At 37.0% G+C, this 20,936-nt stretch overlaps 1 protein-coding gene across 1 annotated transcript in view; it reads left to right on the top strand.

Annotated features, from left to right (window-relative positions):
• The first annotated feature begins 311 nt into the window (after positions 1-311).
• Positions 312-20,936, top strand: part of LOC306855770 (collagen alpha-1(XXVII) chain A-like) — a 63,157-nt gene continuing 42,532 nt past the window's right edge. Inside the window, exons 1-8 of the mRNA XM_079394631.1 lie at positions 312-663; positions 5,711-5,778; positions 8,248-9,878; positions 14,242-14,295; positions 17,012-17,065; positions 17,791-17,844; positions 18,002-18,055; positions 20,737-20,781. Of these exons, the coding sequence (XP_079250757.1) occupies positions 611-663; positions 5,711-5,778; positions 8,248-9,878; positions 14,242-14,295; positions 17,012-17,065; positions 17,791-17,844; positions 18,002-18,055; positions 20,737-20,781 (2,013 nt within the window). The 5' untranslated portion in view covers positions 312-610. The remainder of the gene's footprint in view (positions 664-5,710; positions 5,779-8,247; positions 9,879-14,241; positions 14,296-17,011; positions 17,066-17,790; positions 17,845-18,001; positions 18,056-20,736; positions 20,782-20,936) is intronic.

The raw sequence follows: 20,936 nt of genomic DNA, 5'->3' as shown, positions 1-20,936 counted from the left end.
AAAAAAAAAAAGATATTTGTGCTTGCTAGTGCTTTGCCTAAACCAATAAAGCAATTCTGAAATACAAAACATGAACAGTCTGCAACCTGGAACAAGACGGTCTAGAGTCAATCCTGTCTTAAAATTGACCCTGGGCTAACATCTTGAAGTGTGAAAAGCCCACTGGTAGCCTAACCTTGGCAGGAGCTAGGTGCCCCGGTGTGCCCTCCCACAAGGGGCGTTATGTACGGCGGCCGTGAAACCCGACACCCGGCGCTCGCCACAGCTGCTCTCCAAACTGCTATTTAAAAAGGAAAAAGGATGAAACTTCCACTCCTGACTCCTCAAAGCCCCCAAGCACCAAATATCCAATAGCTGCTGTAGCCGTTGCCAACCCGGCATAAATGCCTACAGCACCCGGGCAGGACCGGACAGAATCGCCCGCGGATTATTCCCGTCGCTCCACGGGAGGGATTTATGGTGGTGTCGCGCAGCAGACCGGTGGGAGATCGCGCTCATTCCGCACCACGGTTTATCCGATGCATGAGACGACGGCTCGCGCTCTCGAGCAGCGACGCAGTCACGCAGATTAACGGATCAGGATTTTGACTGCCGGGACAAATGAATACAAATGAATTTAGCGACCCGAAGGAGAGTCCGCAGAACCTCTCGTCTGGTGGCAAAGTAAGTTTCAGTTTTACCTCATATCAGGTACCAAGAGTCACGCAGGTCGGCCACCTCCGTTCGCCGGTAACACCGGGGACAAAGAGCGCTTGGTGGCTGGATGTTTGCGCAGGGCGCGCTGGTTCGTGTGTGTTGGTGCCGGGTGAATGGGCGCTTGTTCGTGCGCGCCGCTCTACCTGTGTAGCTTGGCCAGCGTTCAGAACTGAACAGAAACAGATCTTTAACTGAAAGGGTCCAGGTGTACCAGCAAAGATGAGCAAGAGCCAGCTCTTTACCATCGTTACGCGCAGGCGGCGTAGGTTTCTGGAGAGGTGCAAGAACTCCAAGGTCAGTTTAATACAAACATTTTGCGCACAGGCATAGAGCATATGGTCTTGACTGTCTGTGGATCAGGTCTTTGGGTTCATTTCTACTCTAGTGAGGAGCCGTAGGAAACGTCCTCGCTGGGGTTTTTTTCTTTTCTTTTCTTTTTTCTTTTCTTTTCTTTTTTAGTAGATATGGATGGCAATGGTCCCGACTCTTATGAACGATTCAGGTTCCTTTATGAATCTGTCATTTCAATGCATTTGTGAAATAAATTAAATTACTTTTTAATTACATCACTTCAGATTTATAATACAAAACATGACTTTTTCATTTTAGTGTTGCATGCATTCCAATGATAACATTTAATTCATGCATTCATTTAAAAACATCAGCAATTTCAACAAAATTGATAATGTTTTTCTTTATCTACGTGTTGTCTTTAGCCTTTTAACAATCGTTCCGTGTTTGGTTCATTACGAGTCCAACAGTGATTTGCGATTCATTCTAATTAATTCAGTGGCCGCTGGCCGCTTCAATAGGTTCAAGCGTGTTTGATTCACTTAAGTGAAGCGACTCCTAGCCTGTGATTCATTGAATCGGACTACTCTGGTCGCGCTGTTGATTCAGAATCGGTGTAGCGGCAGAGTGCAGGGAAATCTGTCAGAGTAGTTTATTTCGTTAATGTCGTGAACATCATTCGGTTCTGATGTTTTTAGCACTAGGGAAACGCGCTCTAGGTTCTTGACTGTTGAGTATTCGAGGTGCTCGTGGAAACATGGTATTCTTGGACGGTTTTTGGACACCTCAGTTCAAAATAGGTTCACTGTGTGTGTGTGTGTGTGTGTGTGTGTGTGTATTTGCCACTGAACATCACAGTGCAAACCGCACAGTGACGCTAAACAAACAAGACTTCCTTTCCTCACACCCACAACCGTGGACGCGTCACGAATGAATGAATGAACTTGTTCAGGTCTCAGAATAGCTGGCAGGACAGTTAGATGTAATGCAATGTAAACAGAATCAAATGAGAGGTTCCCATTTGTAACGTTCCAGGAAGGTTTTTATGCGACATTCTATTATAGAACGTTCGCGCGGAGTTATTTATATCATAAACTGAGATTGATGGAACCTAAGAAACCAGCGAACGTTTAAACAGGTAATATATATATATATATATATATATATATATATATATATATATATATATATATATATTCTAGAGGTTATACATATTAACTGTGCTTGTACTGAAGCATTTGAAGGGAGCTTTCTATTACTTTGGTCATTGTATATTTGTTTATGGTGTTTTAAATACCATTCTGACAACCATTATACAACATATTTTATGATATCTACCGAAATGCATCGCGCGAATCTGGTGCAGAAAAGCTAGAAAAAGTCTCTTAAAATGAATGAAAACCGAAACTAGGGGGAAAGGCCATGAGTCAGTCCTGGACATGAAACGCTTGAACAACTTCCAGCAAACTTGAATGTGAAACAGAAATTGTAGTGTGGTAATGCTATTCAATTATAGACATAATATCATTATGCCCCATAAGTTTTCCATTAAACGTTATTTTATTATGCAAATGTGCCATCCTTCCGCTCAAAGATCTAGTCCCTGAGGTGTAAACTGAAGTGCGCAGTGATACACGCAGTGAACAGGTGTTTCGTGTCTGTGCGAGTCGGGTATTTTTGCACAGCTGAAACGCTAAATTAACCAATCATCTATCCATTTCATAATTATGTGTACGGTTCTTCTGCTTTAGTGCATCTTGTGCGGTCTCTACCGCTGTTCGTTTGTTTTCTGACGGCGCTGATCGCTCCTGTAACCGGATCCCTTGCGCTTCCGCCACTGTCCGCCAGGGTGCGCCCTACAATGCACCAACTCACTACCTGACAGGAATACAATCATTTAGGAGCATCAGTGTGAGAGATATGTTCTCGTTTCCTACATATATACTTAAATACGTCCAGACTTTTACACAATTTTGTATTTTGCCCCTAAATGTTAGAGTGAAATGGAGAGAGAGTGTGTTGTAGAGCAGGGGTCAGGATCTTCCTCATCAATGTCCATCACTGTGTGCCCGAAAGGAAGGAATTTTCCACTCCCCTATTACTGAAGTAATAGAGAGAAAGAGAAGGGTTGTTGTATGCAAGGATGGGGCTTTTTAGTCGTCTGTGTACATAGTGTGTGTTAGTGTGTGAGTTTACACATTTGTGTGTACATGTAGTTGCTACCATTGAGAAAATTCCACTCACTAAATAACTTTGTAGGCCTGGAAGAGGGAAGCTAAATTTAGTAGATAAATTTACTATTAACAGTAAATACACTTTTACTTTAATGCAGTAGACTTCTAATAATCTTACATAAGCTAATTATAATGAGTATTTAATTGATTTGATTGTTTTGCCAATTGACAACATCTCCTAATGGAAGTTTTGTCTGATTTTACTGACTCCTATGGTCAAGTTTGTGCGGGAACTTGTTAACGTAAAAAAGCTAATTGCAACTTTGTATCTCACAATTTCGAGTAACAATTCTGACTTTTTTCTTGCTGTTCTCTATTACTTACAGTTCTTTCTCAAATTCTTTTTTTTCTCTCAAGAGTTGCAAGAAATAAAGTCAGAATTGCGAGACTTAAACTCACAGTTTCGACTTTTTTCTGTCCAAATTAGATGGAAAAAAGGTCAGAATTTTGAGATGTAAATTCAGAATTGTGTGAATTACAAGTCCGACTTGTGAGATAAATCATTGCAATTACCTTTTTTTATTTCTATCGCACGGCGGAAAAAGGCTTCTATAAGTTAGGCCCTCAGACTTATTCGCTTTATCTTCTAAATCTGCTTTGGTTATTGGATAATAACTTGAGTTATTGGATATTTTAGCATCACTGAGGGATGTAAATGTGTCAGCTCAATTGAACATGTTTTCTCATGCAGGTTTTCATACAACATTGCCTATAAAAAGTTCAGTTATTGCAATATATAAATATTCACTCGCACAGTGTTTATGAGACTCAAGAGATGCTTGACACATACATGAGTCATTTTCTGCAGCGCACACACAATAGAAAGAGCACATTCAGCTGCGACACACATAGGTTCTCACTCGTCTGTTTGCGGTGGCTTACAAACTTTGAGGTCAGACTGGCTGGAGTTTCTGCCGTTCTGATTGGCTGAGAAACTCTGCGGCGAGACGCTTCACTTCCTGACTCAGGTACGGGATCCTGGGGGAGTCTAGGATCATGTGTGATAGATAAAAGAGTGTGTGTTTTGTGGTTAGCAGGTAATGTTTAAAGCAGCTGTCAGGCTAAGGCTCTCAGACACACAAACATGTCCATAGGCACGGTGGGGGTTTAGCGCGTCTTCTATTCTGCCAATCATAATTGAAATCCTTCCCCTGCAAGGCACTTCCTCTTTCATGTGCCTGTGAAATCAGAGGTTAGGGTTCAAAGGTCAAAGTTCATCTGGGTTAGTCTGGCAAAAAAACTGCATCTGAGGTTCCTTTGTGGTACCGTCACACATAAAGTGTAACAGTTTTGACTGTAGTATAAGTGGTGTTTGCTACGGTAAGCCGATATTAGGGGTGTTGTAACGTTCAGTATTAGAAATTTGTGTAGATTATTTTATAGATTACCTTTGCTTTCATCTGACACTCACTTAAAGTAAATCATTTCATTACTGTTAAATGTATTTCATCAAATATCAAAATCATTTTTCATACTAACAGCCATAAGTTTGGAATAATTAAGTTTTTCTGCTCACCAAAGCTGCCTTTATTTGATCAAAAATACCGTAAAATCAGTAATATTGCGAAATATTATTAACTTTTTAAAATAACTGTTTTCAGTTTGAATACATTTTAAAATATAATTTATTTCTGTGATCAAAGCTGAATTTTCAGCATCATTACTCCAGTCTTCAGTGTCACATGATCCTTCAGAAATAATTAGAATATGCTGATTTGCTGCTCAAGAAACATTTCTGATTATTATCAATGTTGAAAATAATTGTGCTGCTGAATTATTTTCAGGCTTTTGATGAATGGAAACTTAAAAAGAACAGCATTTATTTTAAATGGAAATCTTTTGTAATATTATAAACATCTTTACTGTCACTTCTGATTTATTTAATGCATAATTGCTGAATAGAATGTTAATTTCTTTTAAAAAGGTGGCTAGATTCACTGTAGCATCTAAAATGATTGATTTAAATTTTTAGGGGTTTACTATGATAGACTATGTATTAGTTATCATGACAATAATCAGTGACAATAATAACATGATAATAATCAGTATTGGCCTGAAGTTTAAAGTTGATGCATCGTTAATATGCTAAGATGATATTGTAAAATGCTCCACATTGTGTAACAGCAATTAAGCTCTGTTCTAAATGTACACTTGTGTGCATATTTTGACCATATTCCAAAAGAAACTGAAATCACGCACAATGTTTTCATTGACTATAAACATGGAAATGCATTTAACTGGCCGGCATCATCCATCGGTTTGATGGTTCGCTCCACTCGCTCCGGAAAGATGGTGTTGCCAGTAAAATTTTCCACTTGTTTGGGTCGAGGCCAGTGCAAGAAGCCTGAAATGTGTACCTCCATTGTAATGATGATGTTTTGACAAGTGGCTTCTGTTATGTAAAGGTCTGATTCAACATTTAACTCTGCTAGCCGCAAAAATAGTGGAAATTCAAATGAGTAACTTTGCCTTTCTCTGTGTGTCTCTAGGAGAGCTCTTCTTCTGTGTATTCTACTTCACTGTACTTCTTTTGGATTCACCCAAGTACTCTTTGAAGGTAAGAGATGGAACAAAAATTAGTTTTATCTTCATGAACATGCAACATTTATTTGCGTATGTGTGATTGCAATGGAAACGGTAGATTTTTGAGGCCACTGAATTATTGCACAATAATAAAGTTTCATGTTCTTGCACTTTCCGCTAAGTTTGGAAAGTTTTACACCATTAAACTTTAAACCCTGATTCATGAAACTCAAACACCCTCTCTCACATACGTATGAATTTCCTTACTAGACTTTTACCTTTTCTCCTGCCAAACGTCTCTCAGTTCCAAGCACTTTTCCCTCAGTAAAGCATGTCCTATAACCCCTATTACATGAATGAGTGTGTGTGTGAGTGCATGTCTGTTTTATAGAAAAAATGACCTCATGTTCCCACTTGACTGCTGATTCATGCTGATCTCTAGACAGTAACACACATATGAAAAGGCCTGGGAATAAAGTTATGATAAATGTACTAAATCAATCCAAAGATCACAGGCATTAAGATCCGTTCACATGACAGCAAAAAGAGTTTATGGAGTTCATCAGTTGGCTTAGCCTATTTTAAATTACAATAAATATTATATATAGTTTTAGTATATTTATATTAAACTTTATTTGATTGTCCAACAACTCGATTTAAATTTTTAAGTTGTGTATCAAAATGCATTTTGGGTTTGCCTAATAATTATGCTGCGTTCTATCCAAATTATAAGGAAGCATCACATGTATCCTTCACAGATAAATCAATCTCAGAATGCATTGTGACAAGCTCAGCAGAAATTTTCACCCATTGAAGAGAAGTTAATAAATTCCTTGATATTTTTTAATACTGCGAAGCAATAAAATAAATCGCTCTGTTTAATTAAATTTGACCCAATTTGTTTGTTATGTGTGTGTGCACTCTCACTCAAATCAGATACATTAGTCAAGTCTTCTTGGAAATGCACAATTTGCATTCTGCCATCTCTACTCTTCGATGCTCAGTTCTGAATACATGTTTTTTTTTTAGCTTGTCACTTTAGCTGTAAATGCTATGTGACTAATTACACCTACAAATTATGTTATGACAACAGTGATTAGCTCATGACAACACGGTAACATGCAGCACTGATTGACCTTCACGGTTTTGCTGACTATTGATTCATGATATTGATGTGAAGCACAAACACACGTTCATTTACGCAATCAAATGCATCATTCAGACAGTGTTCTATTGTGTGAATGAAGTAGTTTCTGCTGCTTTTCTCATACGCTTGGCTCTGTCCTAGCCTCGTGAAGCCAAACGCTGAGTGACCCAAGTGAAACACATACATAAGTTCACTGTGATAAGTTCACAAATTTTCCTTGTCAATAGCCAGTTTTTAGCACTAGAGTTCTGGACTCAGACACAGACATGCAGCTGTTTACTTCGTTTTAGCCTCAGAGGATGTTTCCCTGCTGGAATTTAACACACATGGCACAAAACTGAATTAGTGCATAAAAATGATGTAATGCGGAGTCATGGATCTCTTCAAGATACCATGAAATCGAAATGAAAGTTTTATGGCTTTAATGTGTTCATCTGTGTTAGTCATCTAGATGCATTTACATTTACATTACATTTAGTCATTTAGCAGACGCCTTTATCCTAAACGACTTGAGGACAATAGAAGCAATCAAAATGAATAAATTATTTTTTTAGATAAAAAAAAATACAAATAGATGCTATATATATATATATATATATATATGTGTGTGTGTGTGTGTGTATACTTATGTATTGTTGTGTGTGTATGTGCATATATATATATATATATATATACATACACACACACACACACACACACACACACATAAAATACATATATATAAATATATACACTGTAAATGTAAAAGTTTAAAAAATATTTATTTATTATATAAAGTGTGTGTGTGTACAGTATATGTGTATATGTGACCCTGGACCACAAAAGCAGTCATAAGTCACACGGTTATATTTGTAGCAATAGCCAACATGTTCCAAGTAAAGATCAGTCAAGATATTTTGTAACTTTCCTACCGTAAATATATCAAAACATATTTTTGATTAGTAATATGCATTGCTAAGGACTTAATTTTGATAACTTTAAAACTGTAAATGATGTATAAATCTGAATTTAAAAAAAAATTAACCCTTATGACTGGTTTTGTGGTTGGTCCAGGGTCCATTATAATGGCATACAAATACTACATAATAAAATAAAAAAATTTGTATGTGTATATATATATATATATATATATATATATATATATATACTTATTATTATGTGTGTATCTACATATATTTCATATTAAATTTTTTATTGTATACTTTCATATTTTTTATGTATTTAATTGTGTAAAAATATATTAATGTTAATGCTTACCTTTATTTTTATATTTTATTTTTCATTAATCATATTATATATGTGCAAATGTGAAAGTGTATTTGTGTGTATTAAAGTGTATTTTGCTTTGTGTTGCAGATGTGGACGTGTTGCAGCGGTTGGCTCTGCGTGCTGAGCTCGGTTCTCACACCGTTCCCGCTGGCGTCATCTCCCTCCGCTCTGGAGTCATCCTCACAACACGGGCACGAGTTACCACGGCGACACGCTCAGTGTTCCCACCAGAACTCTTCTGGAACTGCACTATCGTCCTGAGTGTCCGATCTCACCGTTTAAACTCAGCATTTCTCTTCTCCGTTCTATCCGGGAAACGGATTCAGCTCGGGCTGGAAATTTCGCCCGGTAAGCTCACGCTTCACGCCGGCCCCGGGAATGCCGCAGTTTTCCCGTACAACCTCCACGACGGGCGCTGGCATCATCTAGCCTTCGTTTTAAACGGTCAATCAGTGACCCTACAATCTCCCTGCTCAGAGAGCGATGGCGGAGTTACGCAGAAACTCCCTGTACTTCCAGAACGCCTGAACCCTCGCGGGACCTTCCGCTTGGGCGGCACCAGCGCTTTGCTTCCGGGTGCGGTACCCTTCGAGGGTGCGGTTTGCCAGTTTGATGTGGTGCCCTCGGCACAAGCGCAGCAGAACTACTGCAGCGCCATCCGCAGGCAGTGCAGAGAAAATGACACCTACAGGCCAGCGCCTGCTGCTCTACTTCCCCTCCCGTCCCGACACGCCCCACCACTATTGGCCCCCACGTTACCACCTAATCGCACTTTCACTTTCACTCTCACTAATTTCTTTTGGACATCTATAAATGGTGCAGGAGGGTCTTCTGCAGTGAGAACGCGCGACGGTGTACGACCTAAACCCACATCTACCACACCTCCACCCCTTTCCTTGATGCAAACAGGACTAGAAGCTCCTTTATCTTGGGGATATTTAAATTCTGTCACCCCCAAACCTACTCTCAGGACACCCAAAAGCCCCAAGCCGACTGCCTCAAAGCCTAGAGCGGTCTGGCTTACCCCTACAAAACTAGCTGGATCCAAACCCACTCCAGGAAAAACGTCTCCAAAGCTTAGTGTAACTAAGCCTTCCGGACCAAAGCCCACAATTGCTCGACCCACTTCTTCCAAACCTGGAAATTCAAAAACAACTGGTCTCAAACCTACGCCGCCAAAACCTTCCAAACCAGCAGCTGTAAAACCCATGGTAAAGAAACCAACTTTTGCGCCAAAGCCCACCAAGATCAACCCAACGAAGAACACTTCTACTGGCGCTCAACCTGTCAGTCCTAATAAGAAACACAATGGTATTTTGAAACCATTATCCGACCCAGAACCGACCACCCCCAAAAAACCCTCGACAACCATCAAAAAGCCACTCCAGCCCAAAACCAGCACCCAGCGCTCACCCCAAACTACACTCCCAACCCCAAAATCCACTGCCGCCCCAAACCCCAGACCCAAAACAATCCTTCCGACACCCAAATTCGCTCCGTTCACAACCACCGCACCAAACAAACCGGCTAAAACTCTGGAAACCCCCAAAGTCATTCTTGACAAGCAGAAAACACTTGTCACACCAAGCACTCCAAGGTTCGCTGTCCAATCTGTGACTCTCCCGGCTTTTAACGATTTCCAGAGCTTTGAGGCAGAGCCCACATACTTTTCGCTTCTGGTTGGACCGCCCGGACAAAAAGGAGATCCCGGGAAAATGGTAAGAGAGCTGCATTGTTTGTGTCTGTGTGTGTTGGATTAATTTGAGTTTGTTGCTAAAAACGGGCACATGAGCAGATATAAATACTCATGCCACCCATAGTGACACATGTACAGAAGATAAAGGAAATCTTTTTGGAAATATCGCTCAGTCCTTCTTTTCTTATTATAAAAAATCTGATATCAAATAATATAAATCAGATGCCAGGCACAATTCCCAATTCATATTTTGTTTGTCCACACTGAAAGCGAAAAGGCTGCACGACACATTAACATCCAATCAGATTCAGTTAAATGTGGAGGAAGATTTTTGACCAATGAAATTTCTCTGTGGGCAGGACTATCTTGCATGGTACAGTACAAATTAAATCTAGCAGACTGACTAAATTTCCCATGGTTTCCTAATGGTTTCACTTAATTTTTGCTGGTTTCCATTGTGGTCAGTTAGGACAAATAATCATTAAAATGGAAGGGATAGTTTTATCTCTTGTCATGCCTATTTAAGACCTTATTAAATGGACTGTGTGCATATTGATTAGTGAGATGTTATTTTTACTTGCAGCGATAAGAACTATATATACACTGCCATTCAAAAGTTTGGGGTAAATAAGATATTTTTGAAGTCTCTTATGCTCACCACGGCTGCATTTATTTAATCATAAATACAGTAAACAATGTGAAATATTATTTTAATTCAAAACAGGTGCTCTTAATTTGAATATATTTTCAAAGGTAATTTATTGCTGTGATCAAAGCTGAATTTTCAGCATCATTACTCCAGTCTTCAGTGTCACATGATCCTTCAGAAATCATATGCTGATTTGCTGCTGAAGAAATATTGATTATTATTATCGATGTAGAAAACAGTTGTGCTGCTTAATATGTGTGGCAACTGGGATTAATTTCTTTCAGGATTGAATACAAAGAAAAACTTTTTGTGACCATATATACATCTTTACTAAAAATACTAATTAAAAAAATGTACTGACCCCAGAGTATGTTGGTTGCAGTTCATAAAACCTTCCTTTCAAGTACAAATGGAAATGTTTAATTAATTATAAATTCTTTTGTAAATGTCTAAAAGCACAAACATCTTTACCAGATTTGTGCTGGTAAAAATAGAAAAATGTGTGATTGCTGGATTTATATTGATTTAGACTGATTACAGGAACGCAGTTCTGCAGTTTCCAGGTGGATCAAATGCTCCTAAAAGGATGTAAACGGCTCAATATTGCTTGTATTTTTGTGTCGTTAGCATCAATTTAGGGTTAAAAATGTGTCGGTAATGCCTGTATAGTTTGCACGTGCATTTATCATTCTCTCATGTTAGTGTTTTCTTGAAAGCCGTTGAGCAATGGGCTTTTAAAGCTGGGTCAAAGGTCAGGGGAAGTAGTGAACATTTTATCAGTCACCCAGACACTCTTTACAAGCAGGGAATCCCGTTTCATCCATGCAAAACTTAGCATGGGATTTCAGAAACCCCCTCATTTAAGAGACCAAATTTCAAAAGCAAACACCTGACCTGTGACCCAAAAACATATAAAGATAAGTGAGATATTACAAGTGTGAGCCAGTCGTTTTTAAACAGTAGGACTGCGATGTCTTTAAAGTCCTGTATGCAGCAACATAAGGACAAAAACAGCGATTTCAAGCAAATCTCTTGACGAACAGTTTAGTTAACAAGGATGTTCAAAGTTAGTGATGACATCATACTCAGACTCTCTAGAGGGCATTTTCCAAAATAGCTGACTAAACTTGACAAAACGGCCCACATGTTGAACAATGACCCATTTTAGCTTGTGTCTGTTTATGTCTGCACATCACTGTGGTTACCTTTGTGTAATTAAAACCCAAGAGAATGTTCTCTGTCATTATTTTATAATTACCCAGAAGCCCCCGTCACCCACCATAAAGACACGTTCAGCAGGTGCTTGACTAAAACGGCAGGAACACACCCGGCGATTCTCTCGATTGCACGTGCACACGCACTCGTAGTCTGCTATTATTTACAGCCCTGAGCTAAAGTACACCGTTTACTCGAAGATAATGAGCTGTAGCCACTATCTTTAGCGTTACTTAAACATACAATAACCCCAAAAAACACAGTTAGCGTCATGCTCACAAGCTCTGTTCAGAATGAATACTGCTGCTTGCTAAATACTGTGCAGTATGTGCTTTTAACTACCTACTAATTTTTAAAATTAGCATGAAACTGGGTCAAATAGTGGTATACTATTGTTGTCACTACTGTATGTTGCAATGTTATTTTAGTATTACTTATATTTTATTCTTTGTTTTAATAATATTAACTTTTATTTTTATTTTTGTGCAATGTTTAGTAATTTTGTTTTGTGTATTGTGCTTTTTTGTTTTTATATATTTTTTAATATTACTATTTTTACTTTTACTAGGTTTAATATACTTTTAACTTTATTTTTTTTTCATGTAATATTAACATTTTTGTTTTTATTTTCATTTCATTGTAATTTTGTTTGCATATTGTGCTATTTTGTTTTTATTAGTCTTTTTTAAAGTGACTATTTAGGTTCAATATATTTTTAGGTTTTTGGTGTAATGTTAGTATTTTTTGTGTAATATTATTATTATTATTATTTATTTTTTTTTTTTTTCATTTTAGTATATTTTTTTATAATTTTGTTATTAGATTTTGTGGGTTTTAAAAAAAAATAAAATAATTTATATTACTGTTTAGGATTCATTTATTTTTATTTTTAGTTGAATTCAAATTTCCAGTTAATAATTGTAGTGATTCAAATGAGTTTTTTTATATTACTATTTAGGTTTAATTAATTTTTATTTCAGTTTTAGTTTAGTTTTTATTTATTACCAGTTAGTCATTTTAATGTGTCAACTTAAACCTATTTCAGTTAGTTGCGAAGGTAACATTTAATTTAGTTTGACATTTTGTCATTTCATTTCCAATTTTTTTCAGTTAATAAAAATGTTTTAGTTAAAATACTTACCTTGATGTGTTGCATATTTATGTTACTTTGCATTTTTCATCTAAAATTATCTCAACGTTTTTCAATTAATTATTAATATTTTGTTTCTTTCATTTAAATTTCAATCCACTTCATTTTAATTAATAAAAAGGCATTTAATAGTTTTAGTTAACGACGGTAACGACGGTATGTTGCATTAGTAATTTAGCGAGTGGTGTTCGGTTATAAATTACTTTGCATTTTTTAATCCAAAAGTCTCTTATAATTTGTCAGTTAAGTAATAAGTCTAGGAAAAAGATAAATAGTGCTGCTTGTATTATTTCAGATTCACTCAGCACACTGTAAATGGAAGTTGCATTGCTTTGTGAGATGCAGTAGCAAATGTCGTAGGTCATTTGTGTCATACTGTGCACAAAGGACTGCATACTGCAAACTCAAGCAGCACAGTTTGAAAGCACTGTTGGATGATGGGAGTATCTGGGTGTTCATTCAGGACGGGGCGGTTGGAGGGTTGTGGGGGGCTGTGTGTACATGTATGTGGGTGAGAAAGCCCCATCCCCCCGCCTCCATCAACAGAGCCATAGTTCTAGAGCTCTGAGATTCTTAACATAAACACACAGCAGCTCACTCACACACTCATCTTCTCAATGAAGGCTTTCATCCTGTGCCGCGTGGCACTGCACTGGGGTGCAGGACAGAAAACCCAACTGATCCTCGGTTTCAACAACTATGCTGATACATATGATACCGCTTCAGCCATAGAGCTGGGAGGAAATACAATGATAACCTTGATATTTTTGGACATTTGATGATATTTGATATGTAAAGTATGTTTATGCTCTGAAAAAGCTTAAAAGGGTGCTTTTTTTTTGTACCAAACAGCCTTTTTTGGCATGCAAATTAAAATGTTAAATTTTTGTTACTAAAATACAGAAAACAATCAGCAAGAAATAGCATTCATAACCTATTTTACTTTTATGTGATGTTTTTATGTTGTTATGTAATATAATTTTTGTATTTCATTTCCGAATATGTTCATTTCAAGCATTTTGCTTAAAATATATTTTGCTAAAATATTATGAAGGCAAATTATTTTTACTAATATATTTTAGAAATATTTATTTTATAGATAATTTATATTATAAAAATATAGATTTTTATTAATATGCATTTATACAATATTTTATTTTGATTAAAAATAAATAAATGTATTTTATTTATAAAAATAAAATATAAATACATTTATTTATATTTATAAAAACATATTGTACACATTTTTGTAAAATACTTTGTGAATATTTATTAAATAAATTATATTAATAAGTAAAATATTATAAATGTATAAATTATTTTGTAAACATTTATTAATAAATATTAATTAAGCACTCTTGTGTTTCATAGGGAATCTCGGGACCTCCAGGGAAACCAGGGCAGCCAGGGGCGAGAGGACCTCGGGTGAGTGTGTGTGTGTGTGTGTGTTAGACTAAAAGAGCCATTGACCTTTGACCTCAGATATAAACAGGAAGTGTGTAAAATGCAGTGCCACACACTGTTCGCTCCAGTGTATCTGTGCTTTATTGGTTCTACTTAGTGAGTGTATCTGTGTTTTGTCTGGTCAGAAGGTCCACCTGACCTCAGAACAATACACAAGCTGCCCCTCTGGATCTGTCTGACTCATTCACTTTCACACTCGCTCATTTGCCCTTTCTTATTCCTGTTTATCTCTTTTGTCATTTTTGTGTATTTAATGAAATATTAATTGAGCTACAATATTATGACTAGAAATGCACATGGTTTTAAAGTATTAAGAATTGCAGTAATAATAAAAAAAAATGTTAATAGCAATAGCATATTATTAATTATTATTAATATATTAACAATTATCCATCATCAATTAATATAGTAATAAATTAAATATTACTTATTTTGTCATTCTAAATATTATCACACATTCTGTGGATATTAATAAATAATTTATTAATGTATAAAACATTACTTGCAGTCCCTGGGCAGGATGATGTAATATAAAATTTACCCCAAAAAATTTAAAATAAATAAATACAAAAAATATGTGCAACATCATTACAATATGTGCAACATTATAAGTAATATAACATGTGATATGTTATATTCTATATAAAAGGTCAGATCAGTGCTAATGTAATTGATTTGTCATAAGGCATATTTTATAGTTCACTTATATTAACAAAATTATTATTTTTTTAATATGCATATTTATAAAATATACTATACATTGATTTGTTTTATAAATGTTATACATAGTTTATATTAATACTTGAAATATTATTTGATACTTATAAATGTTTATAAGAAATCTTGTACATATTTATTATATAAATAATTTGGGTGGTCTATTCCTTTGACTAGAGTCCTTGTGAGGAATCTTCTAGCACAGTCAAAGAGTGTTTGAACTTTGACCTTTGTTGATAGGATAGCATGGGTGCGAGGTGATGTTTTAGCAACTGTTGTCAACATGTAGTGTGTATGCGTCAAAGCACCGCCGTGTGTGTGTGGGTGCTAAGTATTTTAGAGCATGTGTTATAAAGTCTGACTGCTAGGCCTTGTTCAGCCGGCACCCTTTTCATGTTAAATATGTATGTTATTTGTATGTGTGTGTGTGTGTTTGCCTGTTAGAACAAAGAAGTCTTTCAGTAAAGTCAGCCTAAACTGTTTGCCCTTTCTTTGCACTCTCCTCAATCTTTACTTTTTCCTAGTAAACGGCTAAGAAGCCTCCTATTGTCAAAAGTCTGCATTTATGTGCCCAAATATACAGTAAAAACAGTAATATTGTGAAAAATTATTATAATTTAACATAACTGTTTTCCATTTGAATATATTTTAAATTGTAATTTATTTCTGTAATGCAAAGCTGAATTCCAGTCTTCAGTGTCACATGATCCTTCAGAAATCATTCTAATAGGCTGATTTGCTGCTAGAGAAACATTTCTGATTATTATCAATGTTGAAAATAGTTGTGCTGCTTCATTTTTTTGTGGAAATGTTGATAAAAAAAAATTCCCTATCACCACGATCAGTTTAGTCCATCTTTGTATTATCATCTTTCGACGGGGAAGAAAAACAATCTTTCTGACCTCAAATTTTATAATGGTAACACATAACATAAATCCATATTCACTCCTGATAAATGAATAAATAGTCATGTAAAACATTTTTTTAAAGCCACATTTTGAGTGTTTATTGATTTAGACAGTTTGGTTAAAATAATTTAACGAATCACATATTATTGCATGTCTGGGTGCAAATTTTATTCTTCTGTGTTTAATATTATATTAGCAACAAAATAATAGTCAATATTTCATCAATATTCAGTATATCACACAGCCCTAATATAAACACACACACGTTTGTTTTTGTGAATTGTGGGGACATTCCATAGGCGTAATGGTTTTATACTGTACAAACCGTATGTGCTATTGCCCTACACCAACACTACACCTAAACCTACCCCTTACAGGAAACTTTGTGCATTTTTACTTTCTCAAAAAAACTCATTCTGTATGATTTATAAGCCTTTTGAAATATGGGGACACGGGGAAATGTCCTCATAAATCACCTTCTTGAAATACCAATGTCATACCCATGTCATTATACAAATTTGTGTCCTCATGTGTCACAAAAACACACACACACACACTATTGTTTTTACACACTTGCATTGCTTTTGTTTTGTTTTCATGCATGGTATCACTTAATCTGTTGGGCTTATTTCTGGACTGTTTCCCTCCAATGACACCCATTGACCTTGACCCTCACTGTGACCTCTGACCTCAGATGGGAAGTCGTTTAAAATAAGAACAAGGTCAGGGTCACATGAAAGGTCAAAGCCAAATGGAGCTAAGAATTGACTTCAGTCTCAGTTTCTGAAGATGTCTTCAATTTTATCTCAGATCCATTCACAGTAAACTGAAAACACATAATGCCCAAAGCATACTTAAGTATGCAAGTACATGAACGCAAAACCATCAAACTAAACAAAATGAAGCAGTTCATAATGCAGATGCATTCTGAGCATGGCCACAAGGGGCGCACAACCGGTTTCTATTGTCAGAGGGTGAACTATTACATGCATTCAGTTTTGCTTAATTGTTCATTCCTAATGTGTGTATTGTTTATATGTCGTTTCCTGTAGGGACCCCCAGGACCACACGGCAAGCCAGGTCGACCCGGTCCACCAGGGTTGAAGGTAAAAACCAACTCACCCACACTCACCGTCAGATAATCTGCAGTCTGATCCCATGCACTGCTCTGCTCATCTTCCTGTTTGGCCTTCTGTTAAATTCATCACCGCTTCGCCTGCCGGTACTATTGGGCTGCACACAAAACCCTGCGGACAAGCTTTTGGAAACACAGGCACACACACACACAAACCCTTTGATTTATTTGAGCTCATGAGAAGCCCAGCAGGTAGTGGAAAGACTTTCCCATGATACAGAAATGAGTGTGGTGAAGTGTAGCTGTAATATTAAACACGGGTTATAAACCAAAACCACCAAACATGCTTCCAAGTTAGGTGTGTGTGTTATGTCCTGCTGTGTGATCCGCCTCTTTCATCCCTGTAAACACTACAAAGGTGGTAAACAGCCGAGCAGCCCAGCGGGGAGTGTGTTTGAACGCTCTCTGCTTTCTGTGTTTAATTATTTCAGGCGGCCTTTCAAGACAAACCTAGTTAAGGTGCAACGGCCTGGAGTCAAACTTCCCACATGTTCTCGCTCTCTTATTCTGTCTGTGACACACATGTACATGCACACGCAAACCCGTAATTACAGTAACATATAAAGCTCAAAACGGATGAAATAACAGCCTTGCTTTGATCTGATTAGCATCTTTAAACGACTGGGCTTTATATGATGAAACATTTTCTTCAGAAGATTTAAACTCCAACTCTTGTTTTGTCGTTCTTTCTCTCAGGGGAAGAAAGGAGACCCTGGACTTTCTCCTGGAAAAGCACCAAAAGGAGAAAAAGTGAGAAAGCACACATACTTCAATGTTAGCAACAGCCATTGTTCTTGATGAGAATATGCAAACATAAGAAGAGTTACAGCAGCAGCATCTGCTCTCCATGGCGTCCTGTGGCAGTACTGGACTGTTTGTGCCTCATGTTTACCGTCTGTGTTTGTAGGGAGATTTTGGTCTGCCTGGTCCTGTCGGTTTAGTCGGTCCGGAAGGCCGTAAGGTAAGATATTCTGAAACGCCTGAATCATTCTCTCCGTTGTTTCATTATTTCTCATCACTAATGTTGCTGTGCACTTGCTGGGTGACATGAGCACAGATGTTTGCCTCTTTACTTACCAAACCCACACAAACACTCTGAGCGCTCCCACTCGTTCTGCCTCACTGTGTCTCCTGTTGCTGTGGAAACCCAGTGTAAACATCAGAGGGAATCCCCAATGAGTCGTCTATCACTCCTTTATACTCCTCACTCACACACGTCAAACAAGGCTATTGAGAGTCGTACAGTCGTTCACCATGAGTGACTCTCTTTGTTATGACCGTTAGCATGTGTGTGTGTGTGTGTGTGTGTCGCGTCTCAGCTGTGCATGATTATAGCAAGTTCAGGCTCTCTGCCAGGTGTTTTAGTGTAAGCAATAGCACTTACAGCTTCGTATGTGTGTCTGCGTTGGAAGGATCTAGCAGAGGGATCTCTGGAAAAATCCTGTACCGGATTCCTGGATTGAGGATGTTATGTCTAGAGCAGCAACAACTAATTAATACAATCAAAGTCTATTATAAAAGTTGTTCACAGTGAGTGTCGTTATCAAGTCTTTGTCAGTTTAGACCCAATGACAAAATTAAAATGCATCAAATATGGTTAAGATAGCACATGAACAGCTGATCAACATTTAACATGGAAGAGCAGTTTTTTCATCAAATCCAATAATATTTCTCTGTAAAATGAAAATTCTGTTTTATATTAATAGATTTTTATATTGCATACATTTTTAAATGAATGGTATATTAACACATTACAGTGTTGGATATTAAGTGCATTTTTGTTTACTGTTGTATAATAAATTATTATGGGGACATGTTTGGTTGCCACTTTGTCTAATTTAAAATCTTTTTATGCAGATAAAAAAAATCAAACTGATTAGCTGGATTATACTGGATGTACTAAATTGGATATTTAAGTTATTTTAACAAATTTTAAGTTGTTTATTTTTTTTATAGTGATGTGTGTGTGTATATATATATATATATATATATATATATATATATATATTTATGTCCTTTTATTTCAGTTCTAAGGTGTGGATTAGCATGCTTTTTTCAAAATACTAAAATATTATTTAATTTTTTGTTTATTATCCAATTAGTTGATTTATTGCAGAAACAATTGATAGATTAATTGATTATTAAAATGAGTTGTTTGTGGCATGTCTGTACATGTGGTGTAGTGTGTGTGCATGTGTGTTTTTGAATACCTGGCTGGCAGCCTGCGCGGCGGTCCATGTGCTTTGTGTTACGTGTGTGTGGGTAGAAAAAGAGACATCAGAATGTAGAGGAGAAAAACGGACAGCAGCATGTGAATGAGTGAATGAATGCAGGTATGACGGAACCCAATAATAAACCAAAGTAGCCTGTGATTCTACCGAGGGGCCCAACAGATTAAGCATCTGATCCTGTACAACCTTTAAAACAGATTCTCCTGTAAACAGTAAAAGATGTTCTAGAGCTGGACAGCTAGATGGTGCATAAATAACACAACTTCTTAGAAAGTTATAAGGGATTACAAGATTTTTTTTTAGATAAAATTGTTCTGACATAAAATGGTCCTTTTTAGAATTCTAACAAAATAAGACATTTTTGTTTGTTGTAAGTGTACTGTATATGTAAGTGTTTCAATGCTTGTAAATGTAAAACAGAGATCAATGGTACATGTGTGTGGCTTTTCGCTGGAATGTGGAGGTAGAGGCAGGAATTAAAGCTGGGTTTCCCACAAACAAACGTAATGGAAGAACCAGACATCTCTCAAACGCTGAGTGTGACAGGATGGATTTCACTGGTTTGGCAGAGAAGAAAGTGTGTGTGAGTGTGTGTGTGTGTCTAGTGTAGTTTTATGTTCTTGTTTGCATTTCTCTTTAGAATGATGGTACTTCACGCTACTGTCTTCTATCTATCTGTCTGTCTGTCTGTCTGTCTGTCTGTCTGTCTGTCTGTCCATTTATCCATCTATCTATCTGTCTGTCCGTCCGTCCGTCTGTCTAAGTTTTCTATCTGTTTAGCAGCTCATGTTCAGTTTATGTTCTCACTGTTGTAAGACACGTCATTCAGAAGTGCGGTTCACATGCAACATGGAAAATATTACAAACATAGTTTATCCATTTTTCTTGTCTGTCTACTGGCGCATTCGTGAGGTCTCACACTTTACTATATTCCTCCCTCAAACCCGTCTCTCGCTCTGTTCCACCTTTGATGCATATATTCCGCTCTGTGTCAATGTCTTGCTGTAGTCAGCACAATATTGTGCATGTAATACTCGTGGGAGCTTGACTATAACAGGAAAACATTTATATCTGCAATATATACACACACATACACGTTTGCTCACTGAAACCCACATATGTTGCAAACGCATATGTGCAGATGCACATTTTGTTCAACATAAAGTTGCGTGTGGAAAATATCGGACTGCTTTCCTTATTGACTACAGATGGATTGGGTCAATAATGATGGATCTATAAAAGCCACGCTCACTGTGGGAGACATGTATTTGTGTGCGTGCCTTTCCATATCCTTTTTTTAGAAAGTGGTTTGTAGCCTTTCATTTGTCTTAGGTTGTTACAGTTTGTGTGTATGTGTGTGTGTAAATCACTAAGTGTTTACTAAATCGTCATGTGTCCTCTTTGTGAACAGGGACAAAAAGGCCATCCAGGATCACCAGGCCTTCCCGGGGAACCAGTGAGTAATGCAGATATGCAAACACTGTTACACATACAAACAAGCACATAAACAAACAATCAAAGTGTGAGGATATTCTCATCCAAGTCAAAAACCTACGTCACAAGTCATACCTAATCCATGGAGAGATTTACCTCTTAAAATACTCACACAGA

The sequence above is a fragment of the Barbus barbus genome (genome assembly GCF_936440315.1).
Source record: "Barbus barbus genome assembly, chromosome: 36".
Classification (NCBI taxonomy): domain Eukaryota; kingdom Metazoa; phylum Chordata; class Actinopteri; order Cypriniformes; family Cyprinidae; genus Barbus; species Barbus barbus.
Note: the sequence above shows the minus strand (reverse complement) of the source record. Positions and strands in the feature narration are given on the sequence as shown.